General features: G+C 36.9%; 1 protein-coding gene across 1 annotated transcript; it reads right to left on the bottom strand.

The window, feature by feature from the left end:
* Positions 1-1,245: 1,245 nt before the first annotated feature.
* Positions 1,246-18,610, bottom strand: LOC136801948 (transient receptor potential cation channel subfamily A member 1 homolog). Its single transcript, XM_067058645.1, has 21 exons — positions 18,450-18,610; positions 17,941-18,003; positions 16,527-16,695; positions 15,642-15,716; positions 15,012-15,163; positions 14,414-14,572; positions 13,777-13,972; positions 12,678-12,843; positions 11,989-12,175; positions 11,307-11,518; positions 10,144-10,254; positions 9,297-9,581; positions 8,514-8,632; positions 8,007-8,275; positions 7,329-7,478; positions 6,018-6,194; positions 5,428-5,552; positions 4,534-4,747; positions 3,748-3,924; positions 2,947-3,015; positions 1,246-2,278 (listed from the first exon to the last, which is right to left on the bottom strand). The coding sequence occupies exons 1-21, from the start codon at positions 18,573-18,575 to the stop codon at positions 2,087-2,089; spliced, it is 3,393 nt and encodes a 1,130-aa protein (XP_066914746.1). The 5' UTR covers positions 18,576-18,610; the 3' UTR covers positions 1,246-2,086.
* Between the last annotated feature and the right edge of the window lie 200 nt (positions 18,611-18,810).

Raw genomic sequence — 18,810 nt, 5'->3', positions numbered from 1 at the left:
GAGGGATTTGTTTATTTTAATATTTTCAGTGGGACAAAAATTGGAGTACAATTTTCAACTTGGGACGATATTTTTGCCAGAGAGAATACACCTTTTCGACCGTAGTCGCGCGGGCATTTTTTTGTCCACTTTATCCCACTAAAACCGTCCCAATCCTTTTTTGACGCATTTTTCTATTGTCTATTGATGCAAAAAAAGGACTGGGACGGTTTTAGTGGGATAAAGCGGACAAAAAAATGCCCGCGCGACTATGATCGAAAAGGTGTATCCCGCCGGGACCTGAGAATTAGCCATGTGGACAGGCTAACATTCTATTATTCCAACGTCAAACTAAAGGAATAAAGAAAGTCACCCTTGTAGACGTGTTTCTCGTTCATACAGATATTGCGAACGTCATTTACAGAGCAGGTAGAACTAAAGCCACATTTCATTTTATTTATCAAGAGGGTTTCCTTTTGAAATTCCCAAACACATAACTGCTTATAATAAATTATTTCCTATAAACAGTACTGTCTGGAGTACGTATGAGTGACCGGAGATCCTTATGTTTATAAGGATAACATTTAATACAAACAAAAAATGTGACAAGTCATTCTTTCAAATTCAACAAAAGAGATTTTTCTTTACTACTTGACTACAAAAAGACTTTTACTTGACATTTTTGTAAAGTGCTAAAAGGTTTGTGACTCCTAATGCATTGTTGATTATAATCCTACTTTTTTTGAAGTCATGATTTTTTTTATGATGAGTATTTGTAAGTAAATAAAATTCCATTCCATTTGTCTACTATGGACACAATAAAAATAAGAAGGGGGTTTTTGGGCAAAAAAGGGGCACTTGCCAGTTTGCAAAGTGTGGTAATGCTGCACTCGAGGAAAAATTCGGAAATACCAAGTTCCGCACTGAAAGAGCACACCTGATAAATTTTGGTCCGGACAAGGTGCACCTATACCTCAGATATTAGCCCACAAAGGCAAAAAAATGCTAAAATTAGCTGCACTTGAGGAAAAAAATAGCTGAACTTTGCACCTGAGGTTAAAAAGGCCGCACTTGCACCTGAAAACCTCAAATTTTGCACCTGCACTCGACTTTTTCCGAGTTGTGCACTCGACATCTCGAGCAAACGTGCCACACTCTGCAAACTAGGGCACTGGGATATACCAACAGTCAGACGGAGTAACTTCTTTCATCCTGAGTATATCATGGAAGCTGTCTCTTGGGTCCCAAAGAAAAAAACATTGTTATAAATTTTGATGTTTTTATTGTTAAATGTACGTGTGTATGTTTACATTAATATTTTGGCCTAAACTCTAACTAAATCAAAATAAGAATATTTAATAAATTAAAATATACCTAATCAGAGAGATAACTAATCGTTTTAAATAAATATGATACATTTATTTTGCAAGATTGTTTAGGAAAAGACGGAGTTTGGGTTTGAGCTAAATCTGCGATGAGCCGCAAAATTTAATTGTTTTAGTTGATTAAAAATTATTTCTTTTTATGTATGAATTTGTGACTTAATTGACTGACAGTCGAGAGTTACGAATAACCAGCTCAACGCCAATACAGCCCAGCTGGCACACAACGTTGTTTCAACGTTCATCTAACGTTATGTTGTGAACGTTAGATAAACGTCGAAACAATGCTGTGTGCCAGCTGGGATAGCCAATGACTCTACAAGGTGAAGCGGGTTTGTTACAAATCTTTTTGCATCATTTAAGCGAGCGTTCTTATATATTTTTTGGATCATCGCAGTGTTCATTTTCTTTTTATGACAAATTTCATTTAGTTCCATTTCCATCCATATTCCATCCAGTCGGCATTCGATCCTTGGCGCAATGGTGGATTTCTTTCAAGTTTATGTAATACTTCTGATTTATTATGTTCGATTTAATTACTTCGTTTTTAATCATTTCATGTGGATAGAACACCAGAAAAAAACAAAGACATCAATAATATTATCCCCCAAAATATTCAGCTCAAATCTATTCTTCACACTCTCTGACCACAGAGAAAGACCAGAAATTTCAATTAAAAAACGCAACAAATTGACTCCATCATAATTATCTCCATGATATCTAGCTTATACTTTTTCTTCATGCTCCCATCCAATAACATCATCTCCATCATCATTTGCTTCGTGGTCACATTTGTGATCTCTTCGTTTATAGACATTGGTGCGTAGATAGTGAGTAAATTCCTCTGTTGTGAACTGACCCCATTTCTCACGGAATTTCATTGGTAACATCTTTTCAACGTCCAAAACAAGTTCAACCTGGAATGTTGGAAGGATATTGTTATACTAAAGATTTTGTGACCCATTAAGTGCAATTACTCCGTAACTTCAAATTTCTATTTTCTTAAATTTCAAATACAATGTCAAAGAAGACGGCGGTATGGGTCACGGCGCTCCAAGGTATGAGCGATCCCATATGATGCCAGTGGAAATCGAAGTGTATCGAGATATAATTGGCAGTGGAAACAACAATGCCTGTTATTTTTGATAGTCAAATATAATTCTGGATATTTTTTTACTTATTTTAGAGAATCAAAAGCACTATATTTAAATGTATTTTTGGTTGAAAAACTCGCGATATTTAGCGGTTAAATATGCAATTGCAAAAAAGCTTTTTTCTACTTATACTACAATGTTCATTTTTACGCCAGTGGTAGTTCAAGCTTAGGTTAAGAAAGTTGTCAAATTTCAAGGCAAACGGAAAAGTTCTTCGGAAGAAGCACTGGTAGCTCCAAATTTTTAATAAAAACGCCGTTCTTGCCCGAACTTTAAATTCTAAACGAACTAAGATACACTAAACGACCAATACACTAATAAGACCATCATTGTAGCAGCTTTGACATGATGTTCAGGTACTACATTTCTTGGGTTGAATGAGTGAAGATCACATGATATTGATAAGACAACACAAAACAATTTTCACATACCTGCATTTTGACACGTGTTAATTCAGCTTTTTTCAAAACACTTTGTATATCATCAACAGCCAAACCAACCTATTAGGGAGAAATGTAGATTTGAAGTATACCATACATGGGCTATTCCAGAAAAAATTTGTACCCCCTATGTTTTTTTTTTAAAGTGACCCCCCTGGATTTTTTTCAAATTTTTCAGAGACCCCCTTGGATTATTTTCTCCCATTTCCTTGAACCACCGTAGATTTTCGACCTCGTTATACTGACCACCCTGGATTCTCAGCCCGATTTTACTGACCACCCTGGATTTTATCATTCAAAAAACCAGACCCTGGATTTTTTATTTTCCAGACCACCCTGAATGTTACACCTCCTCAACATAGGGAGTACAGACTATTTCTGGAATACCCAACGGCTATATTTCATAAAGCAGAAGAAGAGATAAGAAAGAAATTAAGGCGTTTAAAAGTACATTCAACCAATGAGGTCCACAGATGAATTTACACCCCTCTCTTACAGCCCTGGTGGAACTTTTTTCCACCACACAGCGGGATGAAAATTAGTATCAAAAGCTCAATGGAGATAAAGATTCTATTCCCAAGAATCCAGTGGGAATGGTTTTCAAGTGCAAATTTTTCCTTTGAATTTTCAAATGGGGATCAAGTCAAAGTCAATTTTCAAGTGGGGGTTGAAATTGTAGGGTATTTTACCACCGTGATTGAAATTTTAACCAAATTTTCTAGTTGAACGACGGGGGTCACACCGGGTGTGAATGTGGAAAAACTGTTGTGTGTGAAATGAAAATCATCTTACCAGCATATTCATCAAGAGGATCGTCATGACAATACAAAACAAAACAAACAGAAACCACGTGATCATGGGAAGTCTGCTCGTTTCTTTTGCGTAAAACAATTCTTCGTAACCGAATTCTCCAATCGTCATGGCAACGGTTTTGGCAAACGAACGACCGATAGTGTGGAAAAGCTCTTTCTATAATTAATAAAATGTTGGGAAAGTCAATCCTTAAGCCGAAAATTTAAAAATTTAAGATTGTCAATCTGATTTGAAGGGACATAATATTACTTTCCAATCAATTAGGACACAAACACGTATACAAAATCAAAAACTTCGTTCATATTAAAAGTGAACCTGAAATTATTATCCTTAGCCATTCTTAGCATCAATTAATCAACACCAAACAATTCAAGGTGAAAAACCATGTAAAAACTAAAAACAAGGTGAGCGTAAAATATTATGTCTCCGTACTGAAAAAAAAAATATGTTACAACTGAAAATTTGCGATAAATAGCAGATGAGGTTATAATAAGTCTGCGACCGCAGCCGGAGACGACCCAAAGGCTCCTCTTTCGATAGCAATCTACACAAAGGTAGGGGAGGACGCCACTCTTTCTCCCTGGATTGCTCCACTTACCCTTGATCCTTCTCTTAATTGCTGAGCATCAAGCAGAGAGGCATCAAGTACTATTTTGGGAATCTTTCATCACTCAGCTGGGGGTTGAACCGACAACCTTGCGCACCGTAGCCGGATACAGTATCCTACCACTGCACTACAGTTGCTAAAGAAGTAATTCTACTTACGTGAGGCCCAATCAAACTGTGAAAGACCATCGCAAAAGCCACAATGAACAACGAGAAAGTTAACGAGAATTTCAAGAACGTTTTCATCACATCAATAAACATCACCACATAAATTCCAACATTGGTGAACTTTCGAATGAACAACAAGAGATCACACCATGCTAAGAAGATAGCACATGCTCCAAGACTCGTTTTATAGGGAACGGTGTCGCAACTAAAAAAATAAAATGGAAAACCAGTACAGAAATCTCCATAACGCGAATCTCTTTCTCTCCAATATCTCGGTATTAACTCGGACAGGTTTGCTGGTCCCTTTATTTAACAATGCCTTATAAACTAGTCTCCTTAACAACAGGAGATTGTAAACATAGCGTCAGCTTAGGTTTAGGTCCCTGGCAAAAATTAGGTCCCCCCTGATTTTTAAGTCCCCCAAAGGTTTTTGTTAGCTTTAATTTAAGTAATTGAAGCCAACCATTAAGATGAAGTATTCAGCCCCCACGTTAAATGATGAGATTTCAGCTCCCCCCAAATACATTAGGTCCCCCCAAATATTTAAAATATCATTAGCCCTACCCTTTTTGGCTTTTTGGAGGGTGTAATCCCCCCCCCAACTAGCAGGGGGCTGACGCTATGTAAAGTAATGTAATACTTTAAGAAAGCTTTTAAATTATTTTTCAGAAGTTAATAAAGTGAAGGGCAAATCAAGAGAAGCGGAGACTCGAGCCTCGTTTGAGCCTCATTTGCGAGTGTGTATTGCGTACAGTTGACTGGGGACCAATAATTTAGTTCTAATTACAAAAAGATTCGATTAATAATAGAGGTTCGAATAAAAGAGAGAGAGAGTTGCATGATTATCTTAGAGATTAGTTTTCATAATAAATAATGCATGCATACTTTGTCAAGTAAGCTTCATCCATATTTGGAAACGTGTAAAGTAGGGCAAGTATGTACATGGTCAATTCCAACCAGTTGGTGAGGTCACAGAAATAACTGAAACGTCTGTTTATCATTTGGATCGGCTAAAACCGAAAAAAAAATAATTTTGAGTTTGAAACAAAAACGCATGCATCGTATATTTCGCCTAGGACAAAGCCAACAAAGCTAAAACTCAAGTTAAAATCTTTCAAAAAGAGGTTTAGTCTTACATTTGGCAAGTGAATGTACTTTCGGGTCGACCTATGCCTTGTGAGGGGAACTGGGTACAATCACTCAGGTAGAAGAGTATGGGGTAGGCATTGCATGTGGTGTGGTGACGATACTCAAAGGTTCAACACCTGCGAATATGTATGTCCTCCCGTATAGTTCGAGTATCGTCGTCTATACACCAATAACTATAGCAGTGTCTGGTAAGCGTAATAATTTCCCTATCCTAGGGTAGGTATCTATCTAGGGATAGGGCCCATTCCGGATGATTCAGATGGTTCACTTCCCTCTCACTTCTCTCATACAGGAATAGCCCAAAGCAAACTATCATACTATCATACCTCTAACAGTAACTGGAAACAAGACAATGCCAAGACAATGTATCGCCCCATAATTAAGAATAAAACATTGATGACGTCATCCTCAAGTTTGAAATTCCTTTCAATGTGGGGAGCACAATTTTCAGTGGTGTTTGATCCTTCTTTAGGGAAAATTCTGCTCGGTAATAACGGAGTAACCTAATGAAAAAATTGCAGGAAATGCACAAAAACATTCACATCCACTGACCTTTATATGCTCTGGACCAAGTTTCTCAATCCCGGCCAAGTAAAATTGAAGTTTTTTGAAAAGTGCTACCCTAATGGCGGCACTACTCAATAGTGGTGTAAATGCATCGAGAGCGCTAGGTTTACTTTCCCTCGAATACTTTTGATGATGTAGCGCCGTTAGACGTTAATTTTTGACACATCAGTGGCTTCTTTGCGGGTACCCATTCAAAAAAGTTTCGATTAAAGATGGCGGATATAGCTTGGTTCAGGGATATATGGTTAAGGTCAGTGTTCACATCATCCTCATGTTTAGCACTGGACGATGGTATCGTCCGTATAATATATTATTATGTTATAACATAGTTTGTATATTATAAAACATAATATGTTTCGCAGCGGATAGAGTCTGTGTTTACGACAACAGACATCCCCGTAAAAAATCGTTAATCCCGTGTTAACGTTTGTTCCTCTTAGATGAAACTCGTCTTAGACTATAGCATAGTCTAGTTTAGCACCTACACGATGAAAAACCCGTGTAGTACGCTAAAAATCTGATAATCTCTTTTCTAGGTTACTAGAAAACGGAAAACTATTCACTGCAGCCACATCATCAATTGGCAAGTTGGCGTCCAAATAGCCCGCTTATGTCGTTGCAACGCCTTATTTTACAGCAAAACAAAAGATTATTGAATTGCTAGCTTTCTTTAGATGTTATACCATTTCAAACCGAATGGACGGAACGGAAGGCAGGATGTTTCCCGTTAAAATTAAATCATCAAAACGACTAAAACGAGTGTAATTGTCTATACTTCTTTCACCTAAGACCATGTTCATACGTTACTGTTCCGTGTCGCTGCGGTATGATTTTCGTTACGGATCGAGTGTGTTCATATTGGTTTCGGAACATTTCGGAGCAAGAAAACGGAGCAGTTCCGTTCCGACGAAAAAAGTGGAGCGAAACCGTTTCAATCTGTTCTGCTTTGTAACGTCTTCTTCTCTGACGTTTCGAATTTTGACGTTCGGAACGGAACGGAACAGAACGGAACCGTAACGTCTGAACATGGTCTAAATGGAAGAAAGTAACAAAAATATTGGCTCACTTACCGCTAAGACATATCCAGACAAGAAGAAAAGGAAAATGATGAAGATTGCAAACTTGGAATAATAAACAGGTTTTCCAAACTTTTTCCATTTCATTTCAATCAGTGTAGATACTACGGGATGATTCAGTAGGTCACTGTCCTCTTTTTTGCACTAGAAAAGATGAAAGTAGTAAGGTTATAGCGAGAATAAAACAAATAAAAATTCTAAGAGTTTAGGAGATTAAGACTATGCTCACACGTTACGATTCTGTTTCACTCCGAAACGAAATGAAGCCATTCTATTGGTTAGAAGTGACGTAAAACTTGAATGTAACCAATAGGATGGCTTCATTCTGTTTCGGAGCGGGACGGAATTGTTACGTGCGAACAGAGTAATTTTCCTCAGTGTAGAGTTTCTAGATTTGAGAAGTGATAAGTATTTCCAAGCTAAAAGTCGGATAATTTTGGTGTCTCGGGGAAGGGGGTACTAAATTTTTGGGACCCTCTTCCAGAGATGTAAGTGCCGAAGTTTGGTTGGAAATTTTAGAAATTGTGACCCTTTTAGAGGGGATTTATCTTAAGCTCTGGATCCTTTAAATTTCAAAGTGTGAAAAGGTAGCCTGAAGAAGTGCTAATTAGCTAGTGAAATTAAGGTAATAGGAAAAGAGTATATAAAGAGAAATCTCGAAATCCACTATACCAGAATAGAAAGTGGAGGATTATGTCTCTCTCTCATCTTTTCCTCGGCTCGTCTTCGCGAATAGGAACTTCTTAACAGAACTTCGTTAGCAATACGAGCCACACTGTCAAAATAAGTATGTTCTGGCTTATCCGCAGGTAACATCTCATCCGCGAAATTGTCATCTATAAACTCGTACGTGATTTCGACAGATCGTGTTCGCTCGGCCGCTACTTGTCGCGCGTTCTCGTGGCTTATCATGCAACGATCTAAGACTTTTTTCGCCATTGCTAAAAAGGAAGGGAGATTAGATAAAAATGCACATTTATTGAAGGGTAGGCAGGTTTGATGAGAAAGTTAAAATTAGAATCGGGAAATTTCTCTCTTTCCAAAACCTGAATGACTTCAGAATTCGAAAAAATTGATATATTTAATCCTCGTATCATAAAAAATTTGAATTTCAAAAACCGGATTTGAGCAATATTTCCAAAAATTACAACGCCAATTCCAACATTGTTAATGATGTACCTGGCATAGATTGGATCATCTTTCCCATGGGGCTTGTCAATGCACCAGATTCGTCAAACGATTTGTTGCGCAATACACACTTCCATTCAGGTCGATCAAGTAACACATTAGCAACATCTCTAAGAGATAAACAAAATTTGGAAATTGATATTTCGTAAATAAGAATTCCTTGCAGTTCTGAATCAAAGCCGAGCAAAATAACGGGCTACTCAAGAGAAAAAGAATTTACACCCCCCTACTTATGTCGAGGTGGTCAATTTTTTGAAGGTCAAATCCTCCAGGATTTTAGGGATAAGAAATAAGGGTTCAAAACCGTCATTTCATATAACTTCGAACATAATTGACCAGCCTCATTGGGTGCTAGTAGCGGTATTTTTGGGACCCTACTCAGTCCAATAGTAGCGCCGGATATATGATATAGCTATATCGTATCATTCTCCTGGTAGCCTAGCTTCACGTTGTCTATACACAGGGGTATACACCTAGTATTTACGTCTGATTTCAAAATTCATTGCCGTAGAGGGTGTGTTGTCATTGTCCTTTCCCTTGCAGTTTTTCAAACCGACCGCTGCGATGGAGTGTTAGTGAGAGAGGGAAGACGATGAGAGAAGCTTTGCTATTTATAAATCATAGCATACTTCATCGCAGAGGTCTGCGTACGGGAACTTTTTATCAAACAGATAATGCGCACATAGTGTACTACGAAGCGATAAACGTGAGATACACTTCTGGTACAGTGTAAGCGTCACGTAACATGAAGAAAATAAAGGACAATACACATACACTTTCCCTTCTTTGATAGCAACATCCAACAAATTCTGTCCAGTCCTATCTTTATGGGTCACATTTGCTCCATGGTCCAATAAACATTTCACTACCTCCGCATGGCCTTCTGCTGCAGCAAAAAACAATGACGTTTTATTGTTTGGATCTCTAGCCTCTACAGCTGCACGGTAATGGAGTAGAGTCTTGACACAATCTTTATGGCCTTCGTACGAAGCGAGCGCGAGCGGTGTTAACATGTGGTTGTCCTGTGGGTTATTGTCTGCATTGTTCTCTAGCAGAAAACTGAAAAAAAGACGAATAAGGAGGATTTATTTGGAGCCTTTTATCATCGTAACCGTTTCAATACACGTTTTTTTAATAAGAGCAAACTATATAAAAACATAAGGCTTTGATAGTCAAAATGTTAATAACAAGTTAAGAACATTTGAAGGCTTTGAGGACTCAAAAACACCCGATTTCTTAGGAGAATGGTAAAATGAGCAAAAATACTCATAAAATGGGGACAATAAGAACATGCTAAGAACATCCGAAGGCTTCAAAAATTTTGAATTTTGGATTTTGAATGTTCTTATGAAAAAAAAAAACGTGTAATCAAACATTATCAGGATTAAAGAATTATTGTCCAAATAGTTTGCTTATCGGATTAATAAAGTCGGGTATAAGTGACCAATATTTGGTGGTAGTGACTTAAATCTTCCCCAAAATCTTCCTCCACTTAAATAAACAGGCACTTTTTTTATGAAAAGTCCTGCTTTACATAAGCTTATCGTAGCTTATACGCAATAATCAACTTTCTCGGCCATATTTGATGAGTTGAATTTAGCAAAGAAAATGATGAAGGTACCTTAACATTTCGTTTTTGCCAGATTTGGCTGCAAGATGGACAGCAGTATATCCAGAAGCATTTTGTTCATCGATCATCGAAGGTTTGGCTTTGATCAGCACTCTTGCAACACTAAAAAGAAATACAAAGATTCTTCCAGATTTCATTATTAGAAAATTCTGTTTTATCGGGGAAAACTTCGTCGGGGAAAAGTAACGAAATTTTGGACGAAGTTTTCCCCGATAAGGTAGTAAGGTTGCAAAAACTTATTTAAGAGGACCGCACATCTCGCTGTATAAGTAAGTTAATAGCCTACAATATCAGTTATAATATATTGAGAATTTTGGTTAATTCCTCGTTTTTAGCATTTTAAAGTTCAGGCGAGAAAGTGGCTTTTGGGTTATTTGTTAGATTTAATCGAATATTTCAATTCTAAATCCACTCCTTTACACTCACTCTTCAATTTCAATTTGGGTGGGGTTTATAGACTTCCAGGCCATATTCTGAACCCTATTGAACCATTCTTGAACTTTTAGACTTTTGAGTTTTATATCTCATGTTAAAACTCTACCCTTCTAACCTAAGTTACAGCGCTTCCAAATCGATTGTGGCTATAAGACTTCGTGAGAATTTCCCTTTTTTCTCAAATATTATGGCCGGTATTGTAGGTATGTTTTAAAGCAAAATTAAATAGTTGGTCTTCTCATGATTCCAGCTCAGTAAAAGTTTACACCATTAAATGGTGAAATGGCGCGTTTATAAGAATAACGAATATCAATAAGTGATAGATGATTCCTTCAAAGAGTGCCCGATGATCACATCAGGACCAGAGCTTCATACAGTGTGCAAGAAAAAAAAACAAAAGTTGAATTATGATAGTACTTTAAAGGTTTTGTTTTTAAATAAGAGCGATATCGTTTGCTTACTCTTAATTTTTAATTTACAAGCTTTTTCACATTGGGTTGACACGGATGTGGAGTAAGATTGGTCAGAAAGAGGAAAAGAAAAACCTTTTTTTGCTTATAAATATCAGCACAATATAACAATAGACAGACACTGTCGTGATATGAAATAAGTGTCTGATATGAAACGGGAACACTTATGTAAAAATAAAACCTTTAAATTTCATCTTTATCGAATCGTCAGCTATATAAATTGTCATGAACAATAAGTAAGAATCTTACTCAATAAATCCATTATCAGCGGCAGTGTGTAACGGCGTCCGTTCTTGATCATTGAGCGTGCTCACCGTGGCACCGTGCTCCACCAGGATTTGCACTATCTCCGTGTGTCCACCTTTTGCTGCGATATGAAGTGGAGTGTGTTCGTATGTGTCACGTTGCTCGATTAATTCTTTCAAATCTAGTTCATTGTCTTTGATATGTTGTAATAAGACCTGGACAGAAAGATCCAAAGTAAATAAATATACGAATATAGGTATAGACTCTATGGAGAGGCAAGCTCTGCTTCTCCGTTCACCACAAGCGATTATGCGAAGCTCAATACTAAGTGTTTTGAGCACTCTAGTAACAACAGCAGTCTATGCTCGCTTACCCGAGCTGCACTGATGAATCCTGGGAAGGACGAAACACGTGTCTGCGGATAGATAGAATCTAACAACCCTGGGATGGGTAACTCCGCTAAAATACAGTAATACAGTAGCGAAGAAAGATTAGCAAACTCTTCTTTAACAAACTTTTCGATGAACTATTAAAGAGGAAGCTTTAAGATTACACTCTTAAGATTCACGGGGCTCATGGTACTGCTAATATGTAATAAAGGTTAATAGCAGCTTCATTTGTATAATTCCGGGTTTACTTTTTCCGTGTTTATTTACCTCCATTCATAATACAACACTAAACTTACTTTGAAAACTTCCAGTGAGTTCTTCTCAGCAGCCCAAAACAAAGATGTTTTCATAAATTTATCACAAGCTTCTATACCAGCACCATGACTTAACAATAACTCAGTGATAGCAAAGTTGTTTTTGGCTGCAGATTCAATCAAAGGAGTCTGCTTGTCCAAATCCTCAATATTTACTTGGCTTGGATCACTGCAAATGTTGGTAACAAGGAAGGGTCAGATTAAATAAGCGGGAACTTTAATGAGAAGTTACTCATCTTAATAATGTTTTTAAGGAATAAAATTAAATATTTTCCTAAACAATGCTTTGTCGATTATTAACTGCAGTATAGAGATATAGAACAACATTTCCTTTATTTTTTAAAATCAATTTTCGACATACCCTAGTTAGTAATTTAAGATTTGGAAGTTTAGCCTTGCTCTAGTTTAGAAGGTCCATATTCTTTCCTGCTTTCTTTTTCTAATTGTTAGAGTAAGCAAAAAGTGGGCACAAAGTTGGCATTTAAAATCAATAAAAGTCATTATATTGACGTCAAAAGAGGGTAATGCATTGACAGCCAACTTTTTGCCCACCTTAATTCACAAATAGAATAGGCAGGGCGAAAAGTGGGCCGTCTAAACTAGAGTTTAGACATTAGGTATGCAGTTAAATGAACGTTGCGTCACTACCTGTACGAAAATCTGAGACTTACGTTTCCAAGAGGAATTTGACGATTTCCACTTTATCATTACGAGCAGCTTTATGTAAAGGGATTTCACGTATTTCATCAGTACCCGTCACTCGAGCACCTTCCCTGACCAACAACTTGACTATTTCCACACTATCTTTCACGCATGCCAAATGTAATGGCGTTAGTCCTTCAAATTTGAAAATTATAGGTTCGATGTTTAAGCATTTGTCTAGTGAGCCTAAAAGCATCAAGTACAATTGACTCTCGCTAATTCGAGCTCGAACGGGGAATCTTATTTGCTCGAATAACAGAGAGATTCGAATTAGAGAAAGTATTTTAAGAGGGTTTCTCATCGACGGGGACTGGAAATAAGTTCGAATTATAGAAAGATTCGAATAATAGAAGCTCGAATAAGCTAGTATATTGCAGTATTTTCTAAGGCTCAGCCAATACCAATAGCATTGTTATTAACATAAGCTTTCATAGGCGTACCGAGATACCCTGCAAAGTTTATGGATGAGAGCGGTTTTTATGACACTGTAATTATTGTCTTTGTTTTATCTAAAGATAATGAATATGTCATAAACGTCTGCACTCCCTCATAAATTTTGCAGGGTATCTCGCTTCGCCTATGGCTTTAGATAATACACACCAAAGCTTTTCAATGTTGGATTAACCCTTTTGATAAATGAAAAAAGGTCGATCAATGATCCACGACAGAGGGAGAAGGCTTCAGATGAAGGGGAAGTGACCTCAAGTCAAATCCGTACACGTTTTTTTTAACTCCGAAAAAACATGACGTATGGAATCTCAAGATTTTGTTTGCTTCAAAAAAAGGGAGGCGCAAAAGCATTTTTTTATAAGAACATCCAAATTTTTTGAAGCTTTCGGATGCTCTTAACTTTTTCGATTTTCAGCCTAAAAATATTCTTAAAATGTTTTTATTTTCTCCATTTTGTGACCATTTGACCCATTTTCCTAAAGAATCGAGTGTTTTTGAGTCCGCAAAGCCTTAAAATGTTCTTAACTTGTTCTTAGTATTATGGCCATAGACGCCTTATGTTCTTATATAGTTTGTTCTTATAAAAAAAGCACGTGTATAATTGTAAGAAATAATCACCTCTAAGTTTGGCTAAGTTGACATCGGCACCTTTGGCGATCAGAATTTTACAAGCTTCCAGATTCTCTTCAAGGATAGCCAGATGGAGAGGAGTTTCGCCGTTGATGTTGGCAATGTTCAAAAGAACAGATAGTGATTCACCGTTGATCAAAGCGTTGTTATCATGCTCCAATAGTTGAATTAATGGATCTAAGATCTGGTAAATCAATCAATGGATTGATTCAAGGGATATTTAACAATCATCCAGGGGGGTTTATCATTATTGATAAGAGGGCAAATTTTCAATAATAGGAATGCTAGTAGTGTAGGGAATCAGTTTTGAATCTCAAAAGAAGCATGGTTTAAATCAGTGTTTAATCTCCATCGTAATACCCTGTCCTGGTTAGGCTTAAATTTAATCAATTCTGAGGCCTTTTTAGCAACTGACAACTAGTAACTATTAAATATTTCTATACTGTCGTACTATAGCATTACAAGAGACTATTGATCACTTTGAGAAGGAAAAACTACATTCAACTACATTTACATTCATTTTGTGATAAAGACTACTTCGCTACAAGAGCCAGTGCTGTAGGTTTATTTGTAACCGCAAGACCACGGGAGAAGGTCGTTAGATTTTATAAAAAAGTGAACAAACCTGTCTGGAGTCTGATTTAGCAGCATAGTGAATAGCATTCATTTTCTTATTGTCTGTTTGAAAAACTTTGGCACCATTCTGGATAAGCAATAAAGCGCATTCCACCTCTCCTTTCAAACAAGTGCTATGCAGTGCAGTGACACCACTTGGATCTGCGTGCTGTGAAAACGTAATGAAAAGGAAAAACATAAGTAAACTAAATAACTTTAAGCATCAGTCATTTAGTAAAAACGACTAAAAAACTATACACCTTTTTGACCGTAGTCAGACGCGTGCCACTTTATTTTTTAATTTACCACTCTAAACTCGATCCAATCTTTTTTTTACACGTTTTTCTATTGTCTTTAGGTGCGAAAAAAAGATTGGGACGGTTTTAGGTTGGTAAAACTGACAAAAAAATACTCGCGCTGCAACTGACAGCTACGGTCGAAAAGGTGTATTGCAGCTTTTGTTTGGTATCTTCCGTTCTGTACCTACAGAGAATTTGATTTTGAAAATTAATCACATATGAAAAGTTGGTATAAGACTTTTCACATCGTACTTTTTGGAAAATGTTATACTCTTGAAGTTTTTTTACTAAAGAACAACTAAATCTTACCTCAATATTTTCCTTAAAATGATTAAGTAATATTCGGAGCGCGTCCACATTTCCGCTGACGGCAGCATATTGAAGCGGTGTGTAGTGGAATGAATCTTTAGCATCTATGTCTGCACCATGTTTCAACAAGATTTCGATCACATTCTCATCGGCTGTATAAGAAATGCAGAGTAAATAAAAAAATTTAAATTATGTTTCTCCAATTTGATAACGTTGAGTTGCCTTACAAACCATCGAGGAAGAAAGCCCAAGCAGCTCTGGAGGCCTAAAAACCTGTTTTCTGGCAAAACTACTGTTCCCAGCTGGTTGTAAACCCTCTAAATCGCTTCCGCACCATAGGAATTAGAGCCTTTGGAAGTAGGTCACTTAAAAAAATCACTCACTTATAAGGTCGCGCTTTTATGTGTATTCTTTTGCTTAAAAACGCCTTACAAAAGCAGTAGACTACATATTAGCTACCACCGAAACAAGCGTTGCGGGCCGGATTAAAAATAAAATGAAACTACTTTATCAGCTAAACTACTATAGCCTAAACTGTAAGAAATGAACTGTTTATTTTTTGTTACGGAAAACGAAACAGAACTGTAACTTTTCAAAATTAAAATATCTCTACTCGCAAAGTTTGCTTACCGTCATCCGTCTTCCGGTAGAAACGTGCCGCGTAATGAATGGGTTGAACATCATGTTTGCCCTTTCGACGAACACCTGAAGCAAAGAACATGTAATTGTAGAAAATAACGGGGTAAATGGTAAATCCATCAATATCTTTAAAGGCGACTTTAGCCGTCCCCCTGATTGGAGTCAGATATCAATTTTGAATTCTTGTTTACGGCATGAATATTTCAAGAAAGTTTCGAATCGGCACACTGCAAAAAGTAGCCCGTAAATTACACCCTAGACCCGTTGGGAACCGAACCCCACTGGGAAATTTCGTCCCCGGTGGGAAAATAACCTGAAATTTCAGCCCCACTACTGGGATATTGATTTTGATTTCATCCCCATTAGAAATTCAAAGTTTAAAAATTGTACTCCAAAACCATCCCCATTAGATTTTTTAACCTTTGAACAATAGAATTTCTATCCCCGTTGGGATTTAGATAGGAGTTTTTACCCCCACTGAGAAAAAAAGTTCCACCGGGGCTGTGAGACAGGGGTGTTACATTTGTATAGCGAGAATATCAGACATGATTCACAATCTCCTTCCTTTAACAAAGTTATTACTTCAAATTACTATATACAGCCATCGAAGTTAACCTTTCCAATGTACAGTTGACGCTTTCTAATTCAATAACATTGAAAGTCACTATCAACAAGAAATCCTCATAAACGACGTTCTACTACCTCGTCGGCATTTTTTACGCCGGCCCTTATTGGGGTTATTTTTGGGCTCGTGGCGTAATAAGGGCCGGCGTAAAAGGGGCCAGCGTTAAATTAGGGCCAGCGCCTATTCGATGAAAATACAATTCTTTTTGAAAATCGAATTAGAGAGCGTCAACTATATACAACAAGACATACTTGATTCATCAGCCTGGATAATGTCCAATACACATTGTATATGACCATATCTGACAGCATAGTGGAGTGCACTCAATCGTTCTTTGTTCAATGAACTGATTTTATGGCTGTTCCCGCTGTAAGCTGATAAGATTCGGCGTAAATCTTCAACTCGATTGTGACGCGCGGCCTAAAACGTTAATGTTACAAATGCTTCAGGTAAGATTAAGTTTATTTTCGGAACATTAATCATGATGGGTAACAACGGACCCCATGGGGCATTGTGTATTTAGTGAAGTCAAAGTGCCAGCATGTTAGTAATACACCTTTTCATCCGTAGTCGCGCAGTCAGGCGCATACCATTTGATTACTTAATTACCCCTAAACTCAGTCCACTCTTTTTTAACACCTTTTTTTTTTGTTTTTATGTGAGAAAAAAGACTGAGACGGTTTTAGAGGGATAAACGGACATAAAAGTGCCCGCGCAGCGATTGGCGGCTACGGACAAAAAGGTATATAGGATAGTTCGTGATGTGTGAAACAACATACTTGGGATAAGGTGTAAATCTACTCGTCATTAGAAAAAAAAACTTAATGTAAATTAGCCAGAGGATCTAGCTTTGATTCTTGGCGAGATATACAGCTAACCCGTTGCTGAAGCCATCGCTTACCGGGAACGCTACAAAAAAGTTTCTCTCTTTGAAACCAATTTTCTCGAAAAGTATTTAGGATTTTGAAGAAGTTTTTTTTGTATCGTAAAGAGGAAAGGGTAACTTAAATTTTGGTGTACCATTCATTAAATTCTGACCAATATTAAAAAAGTTACAAAGGAAAATGATTTTATGATTTTATGATTTTGAAAAACTCTTCTATAAAAGGTCAAAAATTCATTAAAATTTTTGTGGTGCACCCGGTATAAAAATCAGAATGATCGGATTCAGCAAATGGGTTTTAATGGCCAGGTTCCTTGACTAAATGGAAATTAATATCGAGCTTATGTATATGTGTTCTTCTGCGACGAAGACAGTAAACTTCTAATTGGTCTACATCCTGACTGACTGAGGACGACGGTAAATCAGTGCTTTTACCGTCCTCAATTTTCTGGGTCAGAGCTGGGACGAGATGGAGTTTTTACAAGCTCCTATTTGATTTGGTTGGTCGTTAACCAGTAATAAAACAAATTTGTTACTTTTTCTAAAAAACGCGTCATTTTTATTACTTCAAATGACCAATCATTAAATTATCTTATAAAAACTCCATCTCGTCTGTCAGAGCTGGGTTTCTCCAAATGCTAATTGCCAGGTTCCCGGCTCAAAAAGAAATAAAATATTAGCAGACAGTAAATTCTCAATGAGTTATTCTTTGGGATGAAATCACTTCAATAGATCGAGTCAAATCATAGTAATCTTATATATATGAAAATTATTGAACTTACATCATGAAATTCATTCGGATAACAAATGGAAATTTTCCCAGATCTACCATGTGCCATTGTTTCCTTAAAAAAATCAAAATTAGAAAAATGAATAATAAACATTCTATTCATAACCAGTTTACCATACACCTCACTTCAGATCCCAATACAACCCCTGAAACATTTTTATTGGAGGATTAAGATAAGCCACAGTAGCACAAACTAGAAATATTTTTTTATTTTTTTTGACGTTTTTAACAGCTTAGAAATAGGCATAGACGTTACCCAAAATTCATGATATGCACCACTGCAACGACTTTATGAAATTATGCAACTTTTCTGTTTTTATTTTCACCCAATGCGTCACTTTTTCTATTGTTTAAGTGACATAATGGGGGGGGGGGGGATTTTAAAAGTTTTCAGAAAGACTCATCATGAATAAAAGAAAGTATCGAAGTAGCACTCATCTTCACAATAGGAACGTTCCCTGATAAAGTTCCAGAACGCCTCAAAAAACGAGTAACACCTACCTTCAGCGAACCATAAGAAGAAGAAGTTAAATAAATAGCATCACTCATCTCCACCTCTTTACAACTCCTTATCAAAGGAACTTCACTAGCAGAAGTTACCGAGTTTGTCGGCGAATTATTCTCCATATTGTATTTTTTCTTTTATTAAAAATTGAAAATCTCGAAAACAATTTGAAAATAAACTCTTTCAAATCTGTTAACAAAATTAATCTAGTCCTTTTTAGATAAAATCTAATAAAAATCTCTACAAAGGAGAACTAAACTTCCTATTGCATTTCCTTATATAGAAGCTCATTGCACTCCATCTTACTGTTGAAAAGGGGATGGAAAATACAATCTGGTAGACTCCATACAGGAAGAA

This window comes from Clytia hemisphaerica, unplaced genomic scaffold (genome assembly GCF_902728285.1).
Source record: "Clytia hemisphaerica strain Z4C2 unplaced genomic scaffold, Clytia hemisphaerica genome assembly, whole genome shotgun sequence".
NCBI lineage: Eukaryota > Metazoa > Cnidaria > Hydrozoa > Leptothecata > Clytiidae > Clytia > Clytia hemisphaerica.
This window is presented reverse-complemented; position numbering and strand designations above follow the sequence as displayed.